General features: G+C 40.4%; 1 protein-coding gene across 1 annotated transcript in view; it reads left to right on the top strand.

Annotated features, from left to right (window-relative positions):
• LOC101845673 (protein Wnt-4) overlaps window positions 1–17,900 on the top strand; it is a 115,364-nt gene that overhangs the window by 89,922 nt on the left and 7,542 nt on the right. The window contains exon 3 of the mRNA XM_035973973.1: window positions 7,208–7,470. Within this exon, the coding sequence (XP_035829866.1) occupies window positions 7,208–7,470 (263 nt within the window). The remainder of the gene's footprint in view (window positions 1–7,207; window positions 7,471–17,900) is intronic.

Genomic DNA, 17,900 nt, shown 5'->3' with positions numbered 1-17,900 from the left:
CCCCCCCAACTTTCGAAAACGACAAAAGGCTGTCTTTAGACAAGGAGCAGTACAAACCAGTAAACATGTTCTTTTCCAAAAGCATCATTTGCAACTAAAATCTACAGTCGACTAATTGCTGCCGTGAAACATCGTGCCATTGATGATCTCCTGATTTCCTACAATTTCACGCTGCCGAGAAGAAGGCTGGGCTTCAGAGATGTCTCCTAGAGGTGTCCACGTCCTTGTGCTGATCCTTGGGAGGTTCTCCTTAGTCCACTGTCTGTGGCACATTTCTGAGAGACCCGGACCTTATTTTGAAAGTACCATTTGGATGTGAAGATAAACATAGCCAACGCTGACCTAATTTTTTAAACATTTGTCATTTATAAGAGTCTTTGAAAGTTGTGCCTGCTGAAATAGTTATACCTTGTAAAAATCATGAATATTGCAAACATTCCTGCAACACATACATGAGTGAGAGAGCTCTTCGCTCATGACAGACATTATATTTCGAAAGGCATTTAAGTGTTCACTGAAAGGGGAACAAGAGAACCAGTCACGCCAACTACAATTATAAATATATCAAAATATGCTTTCTGCTTGAGAACTTATTCAAAGATCAAAAAGTAAAACCAAGAGGTACGCTCTCATTGAAGATTTCGTCGCCATGAACCTCTCTTATGCTGTGCATGATGAAGTGAGACGAGACTGTGCGGATAATAGGCGTGAGGCTCTGTCTCCTGGAGTCATCCCTGTCAGGTCATTCGATATAATGCTCTCTCCCCACCAAGCTATGCCCTCTCGCTTATCGCTACATCTCTATCCTCCTCCTCGACCCGTTAAGACCTCCATATAAAATTACCTTCTCTGTGGGGATTTGTGTCAATACAACTTTATGGCAGCCACAAAAGCAGCCCGAATAAAACCGAAGTTGGAGTCTAGGTGGGAAACTGACTTTGTTATCGGCTCTATACTTTATGAATTATTCTCCCCCTGTCCTTGGATGACTTATGGACACTAGCCGTTGTACAAGACCGCAGTCCAAAAAATAACTCGACTTTTTATTCAAAATGAAGCCTTTTGGGAAACCCATTAAGTGTCACTTTTCAAATTAAACCGTTCATTATATCTCACATTACTGCGTAAAAGAAAGTCGGTAAAGGCTTGATCACCACTGTTGTACGTTACATTCACGTGTTGCGCTCTTCCAACTATGCGCGGGTGGAACATTGCAAAAATAATAATCTTTAAAATGCAGCCCGTAGTCGGCGAGTATTGACGTTGTCCGTTAATATTGTCACCTTACTTTTCATGACCACCCCACCTGGCGCCTGTAAATTTTGTGAAATGTCGGGGTTCTTTGAGGGTCATACATAGTCTCCATGTAAAGACATCGGAACCTTTTCTCAGTTGATGTTTCTCAAACCTACATGTTATTATTCATCATTCTACATGTAGGCTACTTAGAGTGTACTAGCTGGGCCCCCTTTCGATGAAAGGAATGATCGGTGCATTAACATCAACTGAAAGTTATTGGCCTTCTACATTAATTTTACCAGCCACTGGAATGGAGCAATAAATCTTGAGAGAAAAGTAACAGTACACACGTGTTTCCAAGTTGCCAAATATCTTAAAATAGTAGTAGTATAGTTGTATATATTGATTCTCTATTCCGCCTTCGTGGTTGTAAACTCCAGAATTTCAAAGGTGTCGAACCAGTGCGCACGGATAGTGAACGGAAACCTCACTTGTTTACAATGGCGTCTTAGAAGACGGACGTCCCCAAGACTCTGTGTAGACGAAACAAAGCATTATGGAAAAAACGGGAAAAGTAGCTTGCGTGGATTTTTAAAAGTTAGGTCCTAGCCACATGGATGCTGTGGAAGCCTGCACAGTTTCAAAGGTGTGGGTTTGTGCACAAACCCTCCCAAGAAAACATGAGGCTAGATCTATACGGGTCGCACACTTAAAATAGTGCTCAGTATTGCGCGACAATGCGCGATAGTATCGAACGGAAGTACGACTTGAAATAAACAAACCCGACGGATTTTCTAAAATTACAGAGACAGAAGCGTCGGCATACAAAAGCGATCGGCGAAATATAGACATTTAGCTTTTTGCAGCAAAACTGTCTCAAAACTAAGAAAAAAACGAAGGGCGCCATGATCTGGAGAATATTTTAAAGAATCTTTTGGTGAAAACCGCATGTCGATCAATTCAGCCATTAAAAAACCTTTTGAATAGCAAAATTCGGCCACCACAAATAGATAATAGAAACTAGTAATTTTAAAAATACGGAAGGAAGGTACTTATGCAGGAACGCAGTCTCTTGGTGGAATCAAAGAGATAATAATATGCAGTTTAGATATAAAGAGTTGTTAATCGTTAGAAATCATAAACTGATAGCCATATAACGAATTTTGCTTGCCTGAATAACATGTAGAGATATGTTGTTGGCTATCGCACTTTACAGCTATCACTGACAATTTCTACTCTCTTACACCGCCCCCCCCCCCATATTTGCTAAAAGCTACTGAAACAGTTCACTACTTCCCTACTTCTTCTCTTCTCTTCTATCCCGTGGTTGGGGCACCCGTGGGGGCACCACTGCATCTGAAAACCAGCTCTCGCCATCTATTTCCCTATACTGGGTTAAATCTACCAGTATACGAAATTCCAATAATTATCACTGCAAAGGTCACCTGGGCTGTCATGGTTATAATCTTTTAGGATTTTATTTTCTAATATTCTTTCTTCACTTTGCCCAAGCACGTCTTTCCTCACCATTATCTTATTTTAACAGCATACGCACTGCCTTGAGGGCACCTCAAACGAGTAAATTAGCTCCTTTTAAGGTGCTTAAAATTCATTTACTGACTGAAGATTACACTGCGCTAGCGGTATAATATAACAAAATTTCATCGAAAGTAGTTAATGAAAGCAATTTCATGACATGTAATCAATGTCTATTTATCAGTGACGTAAGCATGCAACATTTTTTTGGTTTTTGTTGTGTTTTTTGTATTGTTTGTTTTCGTTTTCGTTTTCAAAATTTGTGTGTGTGTGTGAATCCGGAAATGTCTAAAAAAGTTATAGCCAGAGAGGGCGTAACTTTCTGTATGTTATGCTCCACATCGTTTAAGTGAAGAAAGTGGTTTTGTTTTATATTCTTCTGAAACCGCCTGTCAAGTGTCATTCTTATTTAGGGACGTTCTTAAAGAGCAAGTCAGCTAAATGGCGAAATAAATTCACGAAAATAAAATTACTCCGCTGTTGGGCCATGCTGGAGCCTGATTGTTGAAATAAACTAGTGTCATGGGGCATAAACTTCCGTCCTCATCGGCCAACTTGCAACATCGTTTTGATTTGAGCGCTGTCTACCACGTGCTGTCTGGGTTCACTCAAACCACTGACAGGTGAAATGAAACAAGGGTTAAAGATAAAATGAAATATCTAATATTGCTCTAATTCAAACAAAAATTCCATTAAATACAGGATATTAAGATGTATACAGACATAAATACATTATCTCTTGTATATATACATAATAATATACAGCCCTCTGTTTGATTCTGACAATGATCTCCGTTTCATCATTACCCCATCTCAACACTCGATCTCTCTCTTAATCCAACAAAGCCCTGATCTCCCTCCTCCTCTCCCCCCACCCTCCACACTAACACCTTACCGCATCTCATTCCTCCCACTGACGCCACTACTACAACGAAACTGCTTCCACAAGTAAGACATCCCCACCGCCTTAAAACTCACCCCAGTCTACGAGCTCCGTACACCGACTGTAGAGCGTTATTATTTCCGAGCAGCCATGCGTACGCAGAGATAGTCGGAACTCACTGTCATAACTCACCGATTCTCTCCCCCCCCCCCCCTTCCTCCCCCACCCATACACACACCCTATTTCAACCCCGGCCTTCAGCACACCAGTAAGGTACCATGCAACTAAAAAGAAAAATCAAATAAAGACTCGCATTTATTATCAAGCCAAATCGTATCAATTTTTACTTTACACTTGTAATCTTATTGATCAAGTAAGTGAATGTTTTTCCTGAGGCAACTTTCTAGCGACATTCTTGTTTGCGGCTTGCGCTCAGGTGCTATCAAACATATTTTTGTTAATTAAATCTGTTCTTGTTAATGAAATCAATCGTATTCTCGTTCTTTTTTCATCGATCACTTCACACTTGAATACCACTATATTTAATATACTAAGCCGCCCTGCTTACCAAGTGTAATTACGCAAAACTATTTTTAGAAAAAAACCCAAAAAAACCCAACTACCCTATGTCAATCTAAGGTCCTACCTGCACGTCAACATACTCGTATAATGACGGGATGTGTAAAATTTCCAGGGCCCAGCACGCGAGTAGAACAGACACAATGCACATTTAGTTGCACATAGCCGTTAGTTACATCGTACTTTATCTTTGGGATCAATTTTTCTGATTTCGTATGTGCGATATGGAGCCTCTGGCACGTCTCCTCTAGTTGCCGTCTTAATCTTCGAGGATTGCTTCAGTAGTTTCGTTTTTGTTCCAATAGAAACTTTCTCGTGCTTTCTTTGCATCTTCCAGAAAGAAAACTAGCTTTCAGGACACCCATTTCTCACGTTAATGTTCCTTTCCAGCTATCACATCTCATTAGAACTACGCCCATACCCTAACAGTGTCGGTCCTGAAGGGCAAATGAGAAAACAATCAAACCAGGCCTTTATCCAAGTTAACCACTCATCGTATGGCTTGCAATGTTCCAGTATTGGTAAGGGTCGGAACTCATAGAGATGCCTTTGTCTTTCATATGACTGTGTGTGAATGTATTTGATTTATGGACTTTTTGACAAGATAGAGAAATGATGACAAAAGCAAAGACAATATAACACAATAATATCACATATCTACTGGCATGCCACTGGAACGTTACAAACAACACTTTGAATAACAAGCAAGTTATGCAATAACTTCACCAGGAAATCACATTCTTGGCTAAAGTGATAGAACGACACTTTAACAAAGACAACTGTGAGGCCGCGTGGTGGAATCAGGCTCTCGTCAATATAATCAAAGTGAAGAAACTTGCATTTTTCTGCAGGTTTGTGAATTTGTATCAATTTTTTTTTTGGCTCAACACCATTCATTCCCATTAAAGAACTAATTTCTGACTGAATTTTCTGAAAAACGTTGATTAAAAGCACAAAACATATAAATTTTCAGTCACAGCGGACTCTTAAGCTAAGAAAATAACTAATCTTTGGCAGCCATTTTCTCACTAATTTCACCTCTGAACAGGTGACCCCACCTCCTTCATTCGCAAATATCTCGACTTGTATTCAAGATAAATGGATATTTTTTCAAGATAAATCGATATTTTTTTCATCCAAATAAAGACAAGTGAACAAGCTTTAAGATGATGCAAATAACTCTATATTATCACAAAACATTGACGAGAGCCTGATTCCACCACGCTGCCTCACAACTGGTAACTGCCCCTGGAGCCAGTCCGCCCTCTTCACCGTTCACCACATAGCCCACGTTCTTTCTAGTTGCTTTTTAAAAACCACACCCATCCGTTGTTCGTTGTCTTCTTAATGCTCCACCGTCACTTCCAAGCATAAACAGACAGCTATTTCTGAGCCCCCGAAGACTTGGAACTATCTATGAATGACGATACGAGCGATAATCGTGTCGTCGAGGCCTGAAGCAATCCTCTCGTCTCTGACATTGTCATTGAATCGTTTCCGACATCCATTATATCCGTCTTTCAACAGAAGAGCTAGACTCGTATACATTTGGTGTTGCATGGTTCTCAGAGACAACTTGTGGCTTTTAGAATGTTATTTGAAATTATTGTTATTATTCAAATAAGCGTACATTTGTTTGTTTCCGCCTGTCGGTCTGGCTGATAAATTTTTGCCTATTCATTGTCTACTAATCTTAAGGTTTATTATGTCTTTTGTATTCAAACGGGCGCAGATTCGTTGTGCAGATGAGAGAGAGAGGGAGAGAGAGAGAGAGAGAGAGAGAGAGAGAGAGAGAGAGAGAGAGAGAGAAAGAGAGAGAGAGAGAGAGAGAGAGAGAGAGAGAGAGAGGAGGAGGAGGAATGGATGAGTGGATGAATGTTTGACTAATAGGATAATGAAGACAAGGCACATATTAGAGAAAAATGAAGAAATATGTCAAACTTTCAGAAAATCAATGAAAACGCAAAGTTAACACATGTTCTGTAAGGAAAATATTGTCCTGATATATTCAATTTAGCTTTAGTAAATGTTACACGGCAGTTGTAACACAATAAGGTCATATTAGTGCGGAGGATTAGAGATGTTACAAGAAAGTAACAAACATAAAACAGAACCGATATAACATGTATCATTGGCAAAAAAGACGAAAATCACACCAGGGCACCCACCTACCACCCTTGAATATAGTCAGGCCATAATAAAATAGCGAACTCTATGCCTTATCTGGTACGGGCGCATGCTACTTGGGATTTTGCTTCCTAGGAATGTCAAAGGTTAGAGGTTAACAACCTCTTGTCTCCCAAAACCAGACTGAGTTCCCCCACATAATTTATATCCGCAAGCAAAAATAACCCGCACGAAAATGATATTATTTAAAAAGAAAAAAAAAAAGCACCCAGCCGTACCAGTGGTTTCTGTTATAATTATGAGAAGAAGAAGATACTGTTCTGATTCCTGCCATTCTGGTAGCGTTATCCTAGACATGTTTAACGTCTTTCCTTCTCCATTCCCATAAAACAAATAACACCTGCATATTCTTTACTCTGAATATTTAGTGGCCTCTTCATTGCTTACAAATTATTTTTGGTTTACTTGTTGCTTTTGTTGTTGCTGTCGTCGACATCGTCCTTATTTTTGTTGTTGCTGTTTGACGTTACTATATTGATGTTGTGTTGTTATTGGTGTTGGTGTTTTTGCTATTGCTGGTGCTATTGTTATTGTCCTTTGTTGAAGTAAAAACTATCAACATTCTTGTGCTTTTACCACCATCTGGAAATGGAACCGAAATTATTACTAGAATAACACAATTCCGGTAAAGATCCCGGTGACATTAAACTAGCATTATTATTACCCTGTTTGAGAGGGAAAATGGTAATGATGAAACCACTGAAATGATAACCTTTGTCGGTGGCTGCTTTCACAATACAAGTTTGATGTATGTTTTATTCTCTTCAATTTTATCTCCTTCAGGTATCTTGGAGTTGCCAGTTCGTATCAGTTTCTTGCATACGAAGTGCGTCAGTCCGATAAAATACTCGACGACGCATGCGCAAGTTTGCAGTTCCTGCAGCCTCAACAGCGGGAGATTTGCAATCATGACGTAAAACTGCTTGAGGTCATCAGCAGTGGAGCCGCCATGGGCATCGAGGAGTGCCAGCATCAGTTCAGGGACAGGCGGTGGAACTGCACCACCTACAACAACACGAGCGTCTTCGGGCCTGTCCTCCACATCAGTAAGTTATATAGGACTCATAATGTGAGAGTAGACAGTGTACTCTGAAGAGAGAAAGAAAGAACGGAAAGAGAGAGAGAGAGAGAGAGAGAGAGAGAGAGAGAGAGAGAGAGAGAGAGACAGACAGAGAGACAGAGAGACAGAAAGTGAGAGAAGGAGGGAGATAGAGCGCGCCAGAGAGAAGATAGATAGATAGACAGGCAGATAAATAGATAGATAGACAGTTATAAATTCATTTATATAGCGTATTTCCACAAAGAAGTACTCAATGCGCTGTACATTAATACAAAGAACATATGCAGCGCACAGCTTCTATAGTAAACCTATTTCTCTTTCTCTCACCCTCACTCTCTCTCTGTCTCTGTCTCTGTCTGTCTGTCTGTCTGTCTGTCTGTCTGTCTGTCTGTCTGTCTGTCTGTCTGTCTGTCTGTCTGTCTGTCTGTCTTTCTCTCTCTCTCTGTCTGTCTGTCTCTCTCTCTCTCTCTCTCTCTCTCTCTCTCTCTCTCTCTCTCTCTCTCTCTCTCTCCAGTACATCCTTGAGTAAAGACAATCCCACAAACCTACCCATACATCCTCGCACACATTGATAAATTCTTACTCAACAGAACAGCATGAATAAACGATAACGAGAGAACATAATAGATACTGAGAGAACCTAATAATATTTGTATTGGGAATGTCGGAAATTACAGGTTGAAGCTGGACTGAAACAAATGCGTTTTAAGTTCTGATTTAAATTTTGATAAAGTTGTAAACTCCCGTAGATGAGCTGAGAAAGCGTTCCACACTGAGGGGGCGTGGTGTGAAAAAGCTCTCCCTCCGAGTCTCTGACTTTTGCTTTGGACAGGGCATAAACATTTTTTTCATCGCCGATCTTAAAGGCCGAGATGGTACATATTCGATGACCATGTCACAAAGAACAATTATTTTGGGCTGAATTTGTGCTTTCACTGTGAGCCAATGTAGTTGAATTAGAATTGGTGATATAATATGCTCTTTGCGAGATTTCTTTAAAATTATGCGGGCAGCTTGGTTCTGGAGTCGCTGTAACCTATTTAACGTTTCAGTGGGAAGGTTTCCAAACAAAGAATTGTAGTAGTCTAGACGTGAGAGGACAAAAGAAGAGATGAGTGTTTGATGGAATCAACACTAAGATATGTTGACATTTTTCCTATTCTGCGTAGTTCTAAATAAAATACATAGATGGTTTGTATGATAGGGCATTAGAGAGTTTGCAGTCAAGATAAACGCCTAGATTTTTCGTTTTATCTGTGAAAAACATGTTATCATTCCCAATACATATATTATGGTCAAAATGTCAAAGCAATATCCCTGGTTTGGCATTGCAAAACAAAACTCCCGTCTTATTATAATTCATTTTAAGTCTGTTTGATATTATCCAGTTTTTTACCTCCACAATACATTTTCCCTTGCTGGTAACTAGACAATTGAAATTTGTTGGTAAAACAGAATTGTGCAACTGAGTTTCGTCCGCGTACATGTGGTAGTTAACGCCGTGCTTCCTAATTATTGAACCTAAGGGCTTTGTATATAGTGTATATAAGAGTGGTCCGAGCATGGACCCTTGAGGCACGCCAAATTGCAAGCTGAAAAGAATTTAGATAGATAGATAGATAGATAGATAGATAGATAGATAGATAGATAGATAGATAGATAAAGTTTGATCTACAGTTTTTATTAAATCCGTGTTTCAAGTTTCTACGTGGAGACGGAAATTGCGCACAAAGTAAATTAAGTTCCGATTTTCTGGAATTAGATTATCTAGTAACTAAATTTTCAGTGTATCGAAGAGGTAAATCTGTGGAGTAGCAATTTTAAACGCAGGTCTTTTAAAAATGATTTTGAGGTGCAAAACCCAACTGAGGTTACATCATTGCTACATCACTTTATTAAAGCAGACAGAAAAAAAACACATGTTGAAGTGCAGTTTCAGAGGCAACTTGTGTCAACAGTTTATATTTCTCTCTTTTATTAATGTTTTCTTTTTTTTTGGAAAAAAATATGCAGGTGAAGGTAATTTGAGGCCGAGGATGGGGAGGGAGGGGTGTGCTGGGAGGTGAGGGTTGCTGGCGTAATGGAAACATGCATGAAATAGCACGCGAATTCGTAAGTCAAACATCAACAGCTGGGGGACAAGTCAAGCTCAATGTTCTACTTTCTTTACCCAATAATTCAGTTTCCTTATAATATGTGCTAGCTCCACTTTCATTGATTGCAATATAAGAGTCTGTATTCCATTCAAATGTATTTACCAGAATAAAATATACAGGTATTGGTTAAAGACACATTGCTCAAATGTAAAGGGAAAACACCTGTATTTGAACTGCTTTGAGTGGGGTTATGCTCGCGGGAGGGGTGTCTTACAAATACATGTATATTTGTTCTCAGAATATGAGGTGAAATCTCATTGGCACTGGGTTTTATAATACATTTTTAATAAATCGTGTGCTACTTTTCACAGACTAGCTAAATTACGCCCTGGCCGCAAAAAATAGGGACATTCTCAAGAGAATAAATGAACTGTTGGAGATAATAACAGACGCCTTTATTACTTTTCATGGTACTTGTTCTCGCAAGAAATCTCGTTTGGTCAATGAACGAAACACTCCAGAACCGTTAATATTACTATCTACCTTAGTAAAAAAAAAGTATTGAAAAATGTGTGTTTAATAACCATCCTTATTGAGCCCATGTATTAAATGTCATTCTAATTGGACAGAAATGGCGGGAGTAGAAAATCAAAGAGTAGGATAAGTTTTCAAGTAAAGAATAGTTAGTTAAAAATGATATACAGATTAGGCCCTTAGACTAACTGAAAGAAGAAAACGTTCTTGTAGGATTGAAATAGGAAAAAAATATTGGAGACTTTTTTTTCGCTGCTTGCGTTGTTTTTTGTTTAAATTTGATTTATTTTTTGTTTTTAGTTTTAAAGAATACGTTTAAAAGAACCAAAGAGGCCACCGCAAGCTATTACTTTACAAATATCCTGTGTTATTACATGTTTTTTCGTTTCCACTTTCTCACCCAGTGTGCTTGGTAAAGTTTCAACACATCACTTTTTGTACGAGAGGGCGCCATTACTTGAGAGTAGCAGATCAAACAAATTCTTAAAGACGCATTCACAGACAGAGTATGGCAGGGATATGAAGCAGAAAAGACGTTTATGCTCAGTCCCCAGTCAGCTATGCCCTCCAAACGATGTTCCTTCTTTTCTGAGACAATTACAGAGTGCAAATTTAGTTCCCATTCACAAGCAAGAGATCAAAGCTTTCTGTGAGGACAGTCATAAATGAGAAGGGTTGTCGAACTTTCTCTCCGAGCAACGGCAAAACAGTACCTGCCCCCATTACGAGTGAGTTGAGGGTGTGTAAACCTCATTCCCTCCCGCTGTGCAGCTCATTCAGAAAAGCGCAGAGAGGATATCTTTGAAGAAGTCCGTAATAGCCAACGTGTGCGGCCAACGGAATTCGTTTTTGAGGACACAGCGAATAGGGCAAGTCAAACGCGGCCATGGTCGAATCCGTCTCGTCCCCAAACCTGAAGAGCGACTAAAATGTAGTGAGTGTTTGCACAGCAACCGAATCAGAAAAACGATCCGGACACCGAAGGTGGAAGTATGGGCTTGTCTTCCTTTGACTGTCCCATGTGAATTAAGAACGAATGGACGCCCTTTTCGAAAGAAGGGCACAATGTAGGATGGGGATTCGAGTGTTGCGGGGAGTGCAGAAAGTGGTTTGCAATATGAAAATAGGAGGTAAAAACGTTTCCAAGATCCGGAAGTATGTTTAGGCCCTGTCGATTCGATAATTCTGAATGTATTAAAACCTGGGTGAGTGAAGGATGGGTGGGGCGGGGTCGTCGGGGCATCGTGAGATTGGTGGCTTTTGTTTACACAGGTTATTAGCGGAAACACGGAAGCTTGACAAGATTGCCCGATCAAAGGAAAGCCCGCGGGAGAGATCCGGTGACCCCCCAAAGGCCATCGCGGCCGGGCAGCGAGATGTTTGGGCCGCTCGTGAGCGTGCAGCTGTCGAGGGTTAAGGCGCCCGGCCGAAATCTACGAGTCCCTCAGCGTCATTGCAAAGGCCGCATCCTTGTGCCAGGCAGATGGGCCTGGTCTTGTCTTTGCTCTCCCGTGTTTACACCAGCTTCAAGATGTCTACTTCCCTCAACATGACTTCCTCTTTTTCCTCGTCTTTGCCCGTCGCCCGCTTCGTCTCTAGCGATTTCCCCTGAACACGACGATGTACTCTCTCTCTGTCTCTGCCTCTGTCTATGGCTCTCTCTCTCTCTCTCTCTCTCTCTTTCCCTTTCTCCCCCCCCCTCTCTCTCTCACTCTCTCTCTGGAGAGATATATATATAATATATCGCTTCCCATTCTTTTCAAGCGTGAGAAAAAAGGACAAGTCACTGCCTCCTGCGATCTGAAATATTCTTCAAAACTTCTTCCTCGAGAAACGGGACAATACGAGGTGTAAAACTGAGTTCCAGTTTGAAAGCAGCCAAGGGTTAGAGGGCTAGCCTCCTAACAGCTCTCCGGGGACGATGCGGGCAGAGCAAACACGAATTTGCTTTCTTTCGCCGGGCTTCTCTTGGAAGTTTGGGGATACACAAACTCCTCAGGCGCGGCGCTTGTGCTTTGAGCTGGCTTATCGGATTCAGACGCACGCCTGCCCATTGTTCGGACTCCGGGGCGCCCGCCGTGTCTTCTCATGAGTTCTACTCCATCTTTGAGGCTCAACCTCCGCGGCATTCGCTAAACCTCTAATAATTACCGCTTCGTAAAGAGGAAGAAGAGCGAAAATGTTCGAGATGAGCGGGTTTTAATTTTTTCAAAATTGACACAATTTCATTTCTTCTTGCGCTGTTGCTGTACTGTCGTGACAACTTCATTTCACCACTTTCACCCCTTTCATTGGCAAATCTAAACATTTTTGGGGAATAGATGTTATATATATATATATATATATATATATATATATTTAAAAAAAATTTTTTTGGAGGGGGGTTATTTTCCTGTTGCTGAGTTGTAGCTTTCAGTTAGTAATCGTAATAACGTCTAATTTACCCCCACGAACAGAATGGAACGAGGCAGACATCATATGGGGTATGGGATAGAACGAGCAGATGGAACGAAAGCGCGAACCCAGAACCCTTCACAAATCTGCTGTAACGTAGATCAATTTCCGAATGCAGAATAGGAAATATCGGAATAATATCTCGAAGAACTGGGAACCGCTGGTATCGACGGGCTGATGACATTCCTTGTCAGGACACCGGCAAAGATAAATAATCGTTGGAGGTGAAGAAATATCATAAAGAGATTACAGCCCCCAACACCTGCGGTGGTGCACTAGGGATCGACGTGTGTTTCTGATTAATCTATCTTGTCATACTCGATGATCCGTGAGTGTACCTACTTTCAGTAGGAAAATTGCGACCCGGTGTGCCCTTGAAGAAATATGAAAATACCCCCCCCCCACACACACACCCATTTTAGCCCCCCCCCCCCCCCCTAATATCCCTCTGTCTCTGTCTCTGTCTCTGTCTCTCTCTTGCTCTCTCTCTCTCTCTCTCTCTCTCTCTCTCTCTCTCTCTCTCTCTCTCTCTCTCTCTCTCTCTCTCTCTCTCTTTCGATTTCTCTGTCTCTATCCTTGTCTCTCTTTGTCTCTCTCGTTCTTTCTCTCTCTGTGTTTCTTTCTGTCTGTCTCTGTCTGTCTCTCTTTTTTCTCTCTTTCTCTCCCTGTCTCTTTCTCTCTCTGTGTTTCTCTCTCGATCTCTCTGTCTCTGTCTCTGATTCTCTTGGTCTCTCTCTCTCTCTCTCTCTCTCTCTCTCTCTCTCTCTCTCTCTCTCTCTCTCTCTCTCTCTCACTCTCTCTCTTCCTTTCTTTGTCTTTGTCTCTTTTTCTATCTATCTATCTATCTATCTATCTATCTATCTATCTATCTATCTATCTATCTATCCTTCTCAACCCTTCACTCTCTGCCAGTATAAAAGCATAGTATTTCAGTTACTTTTATTATGTTAACTTTTCCTTTTCTTTCACATTGGAATGCTCACGACATGGTCTAGACTACTCACCGGAGGACCTTACAAATTATACACAAACCGTTTGCACACTTTTGAGGTCCTGTGGTATGTGTCAATAGCAGCCAAACTTGTACGCCTGTTATTTCTGTTTTCTGCCATAAATGAGTTGTCCACTGCGAATTGTTTTGACTCCTTGCACTTATCATTGCTTTCCGCAATAGACATACTGGTTCCAAAGTTGCCCGGAAGTCTATGATAGCTCAATTTTACTTCTCCTGTGGTTGATTTTTGGCATAGGTGTTTCCTAACTTGCATTCCCTGAGAAAAATGTAAATTAAAAAAAAAAAATCTCAAAATAAAACACAGAAAGTGGAGCAATTTTTTTTAAACTCACGGGAAAATATATCTTGAGGAGTAAAATATTTACTGTTCGAATCAGTTGTCACCGAAGACTCAATAGGTTTTTAAAATGTCAAATTGCCTCCAATTAGCTTTGAAACCATTATGCACTCGGGTAAAAATGCAGAACAACTGATTTTGGACAAATCGATCTCAAAATGAGGCTTTAAATGATAATGCGCAGGTCCTGAGTAACTAGACTATTCAACATATCGAAAATTGAATGCATCAATAAGTCAAAATACATGTATTCCGATATGTAAAGTTAAAAGCAATCAAAGTCACCATGACTGCCACTCCAATTACCCCTGGAAATACCGCCATCACCACCATCAACATTACCATCGCCACAACAGTGACAGAAACTAACCCAAGAAGTTACTACAAGGAAAGTATTCCAACTTTAACAAAGGCAACAGTAACAAAGACTGTATCATCTTAAATAGAGAATGTGACATAGGTTTCTGACAAACGAACAAGTATATCCTGGAATTTTAAAAGTGAGGATATGGACCAACAGACTGACACACAGCATATTATGTGAGACAAAACGGCTTAAACTAAGGAAGTGAAAAAATATGATCCCAGCACAAATCATGTCATATCAGCTGTTCCCAAATTCCAATGCATTCCAGAAGAAAATCTCATAACAATAATTTATTCATGACAGCTTTAACACTCACACTTTTTAGTGATTAGATCAAATCCCCGCATTTCTATTTTCAAATTCAAAACAACAATCTTTAAGGGGTGAGGCAGGATTATTATGCACATCGATTAAGCGATCAACATTGTAAACACGGCGTGCTTTGCAAATAAGTCGGGGGTGATTTTGGCAACCTTGACAAACTGTAGTAACAATGAATATTATTTTCCTAAAGATAAGCAAACACTGACTGAATAAGGTCTGGAACTAGTCAGGCAAACAAAAATAAGGGCGTGTTTGATTTAGATACACACTGCTTTTATGTCACAGGGAATGTCTTTTTTTCTTTTTTTCTTTTTTGATTTCTTTTTTTTTTTGGGGGGGGGGGCTTTGGGAGTATTAGAGAAAAGCTGCCAATGTGCTTCCTCAGAAATTTGGATTGGATTAGTATGTCACTCATGCTGGAAAATAAAAAAATAAATAAGAACTTACAACCCAAAACAGACAAATGTTTACGTACGTTGCTCATGCGTCAACCCCCACCCCCCAACCCCCAACTGGCGAAAAGTAAATAATACATTTCTGAAAGAACTCGAATGTGGAACAGGTTATTTTTATTTTGGTCCCTTCGTGTGTGTTCCTAAAACAAGATGGCTGAAGAGGTTTTCTTTGCGTCTCGGGGAGCTATATTTTGGACACTTGTTAAGTATCAAATATCCCTATATCATTTGCCCTCTGCCACGAAAGAGTTGGCGTTGTTATGTACTTGTGCAGCATCGATCTTAAAGTGTCTGAAACTCAAACAACAGGACTTCCCCGCCTTTGGTTCTCCTGTAATTACATTATTGCTCTGTCATGAAAGAGCCTCTTTTCGAAATAGGCATACAAGCACCTTAATTCTGAAAACATCGTTCCCATGCTCCATGCAATTTGCGAAACGGCCTTGATTCATTTCAGTATCTGGATTACAATTGACCTTCTTACAACTTAGTAAACATATTATATAATATACACACACATACACGCATACACTTTCACACATACACACGCACAAACACACACAAGCCAAATAAACGTTCACTGCCTTTACAAAACCCACATACGCACACGCAATCACACTAATAAAATGCACTCAATATTCAAACACTTTTGCTTAGCCATACGAGAACACACGCACGCATAAGATAAACACGCACAAAAACGTCGAGCCACTTAATCTCTCTTCATTTGAGGCAGCGTAACAGAATTTTTTTAAAACATCAACAAAACAAACGCAAAACATAGAAGACTTCCGGCATTTTGCGCAGATGACAAGCTTCGTTGTTTGAAATCACCCAAGCCACACCCCTTTATCCCCACTTGCTGTAAGCCATCTTCAAGGGGGCGTGGTTTTTGTATAGTCCCACAATGTTTGATTTATGTCGCCAGCTCAAATCTTCTCACCGTGTAATCATAGTCCTTTCGTGTCAGAGCTGAGCTGGATGAATGCATGTGTAGAATATCCGACCTCTGTCGACCCAAACCTTCTAAAACGTTCAGACAAAGGAAAGCAATACGAATTCCTAACTGGCAAGTTTTATGTTGGTGGTAGTGTGTATAGGGGGCAGAATGCTTACAATGAATCTGGAACACAGAAAGAAGATACGGAAATAATGTGTTGGCATGCTGTGCGTTACGTTCAAATTTTAAATTATCTTTTGTTCGCCTCGAGCTTCTTCCCGCTGTGCCATCGTGCTTCTAACTCTTATTCCTCCTCCCACTCTCATCCTTTTCAGCCTTGCTCTCTGCGTGTCCGCCTTTCTCTCTTTCTATTTCGATCCTTCTACCTCCCTTTTACCCCGTGCCGCTGTCCTTCGTTCCGCCTCAAGAACGAGGACATTTGATAAATAGCATTCATCCATCTATCATTCTTTCTTTCTATTCCCAGAGTGTGCATCGGCGTCTGCCAGTTAGACGATATCAATCTATACTATCTTTAATTTCCCTGGTGTCTATCTACCCGCCTGCCTCCCTCACCTCTCTCTCTCTCTCTCTCTCTCTCTCTCTCTCTCTCTCTCTCTCTCTCTCTCTCTCTCTCTCTCTCTCTCTCTCTCTCTCTCTCTCTTTCTCTGTCTCTTTCTCTTTCACACAAAAGACAAGAAACAGACACGCACGCAAGCACACATACACACACACACACAAACACATACACACACATACACACACACACACACACACACACAAACACACACACACACAAACACACTTTCACTTTCTATCAATCTGTTTTGTTCTTCTATTTTTAAAAATTGTTTTGCTGTCTGTCTCTTTTCATTTCACAAATTAAAGAAGCGTGCAATTTGCAGAGGCACAATATTCCACTGTATAGAGCTTCTGTTATACAGGGAAAGCGTTAGTGTCGAAAAGAGAAAACTCCAGTCACTATAGATTTTTACAACCAAAGAGAGACATTTCTTCCCCATCACGAGGTGCATGACTAAGTCTATGAGGATTTGCTAAAAAAAAACACGCTAAAAGTTATCCGTGAACATCATTCTATAGATACTCATTTCTACTATTTGGCGAAAACAAAGAACATTTTAAAAAAATGTATATTTCTTAACTTGATTTAATGTTAGTATCACACATACATGTATTATAATATTTACTAATGTAGCAAGTTAAATCAAAATGGTCATGTCAAGAAAGTATTGCTTAAACTGTGTAGACGAGAGCGTAAACAAATCTACAAAAAAGAGAGCATAGTGATCGTATTGCAATGTAACGTGTGTGGTGATTCTTTCTGATGTATAGTTTGCTCGGTCCTGTGTATTTATTAATTAATTTTTGCTTATAGCTTAATTATTTAATTCATTTTCAAAAAGGAAATGTTTAGTTATGGTCAGGGGAAAAAAAGCATCAACAGCAGCAAAAACAACCTCTCATTAAAATGTTCTTAAAATACACGGCGTCAATTTTTCCTATTTCTTCAACCTGTGCCAAGGCGTTAGGGGAACCCAAGTGCATACCTTCCTCATTAACACAGACCTCGGCTAAACCATCGATGTAACGATGTCAGGATGCCCGAATCTGTTACCCTGCTGGTACAACAAACAATCACAACACGGGTACTTTTACAAAAACACCGGCAAATTCCCCCGCTTGCATCTCTCAAACACTCGTTACCCTTCATTTCTTCTCCCACAAGGGAGGAAACCCATGCAAAAACATCGGAGTTATTCGCGCGTGGTGAGAGAATTGTGGATAATATTGTTGGGTGTGCCGGTTAAGTTTACCTGCACAGGTGTGTGTGTGTGTGTGTGTGTGTGTGTGTGTGTGTGTGTGTGTGTGTGTG

The sequence above is a fragment of the Aplysia californica genome, unplaced genomic scaffold, assembly GCF_000002075.1.
Source record: "Aplysia californica isolate F4 #8 unplaced genomic scaffold, AplCal3.0 scaffold00039, whole genome shotgun sequence".
Lineage (NCBI taxonomy): Eukaryota > Metazoa > Mollusca > Gastropoda > Aplysiida > Aplysiidae > Aplysia > Aplysia californica.
Note: the sequence above shows the minus strand (reverse complement) of the source record. Positions and strands in the feature narration are given on the sequence as shown.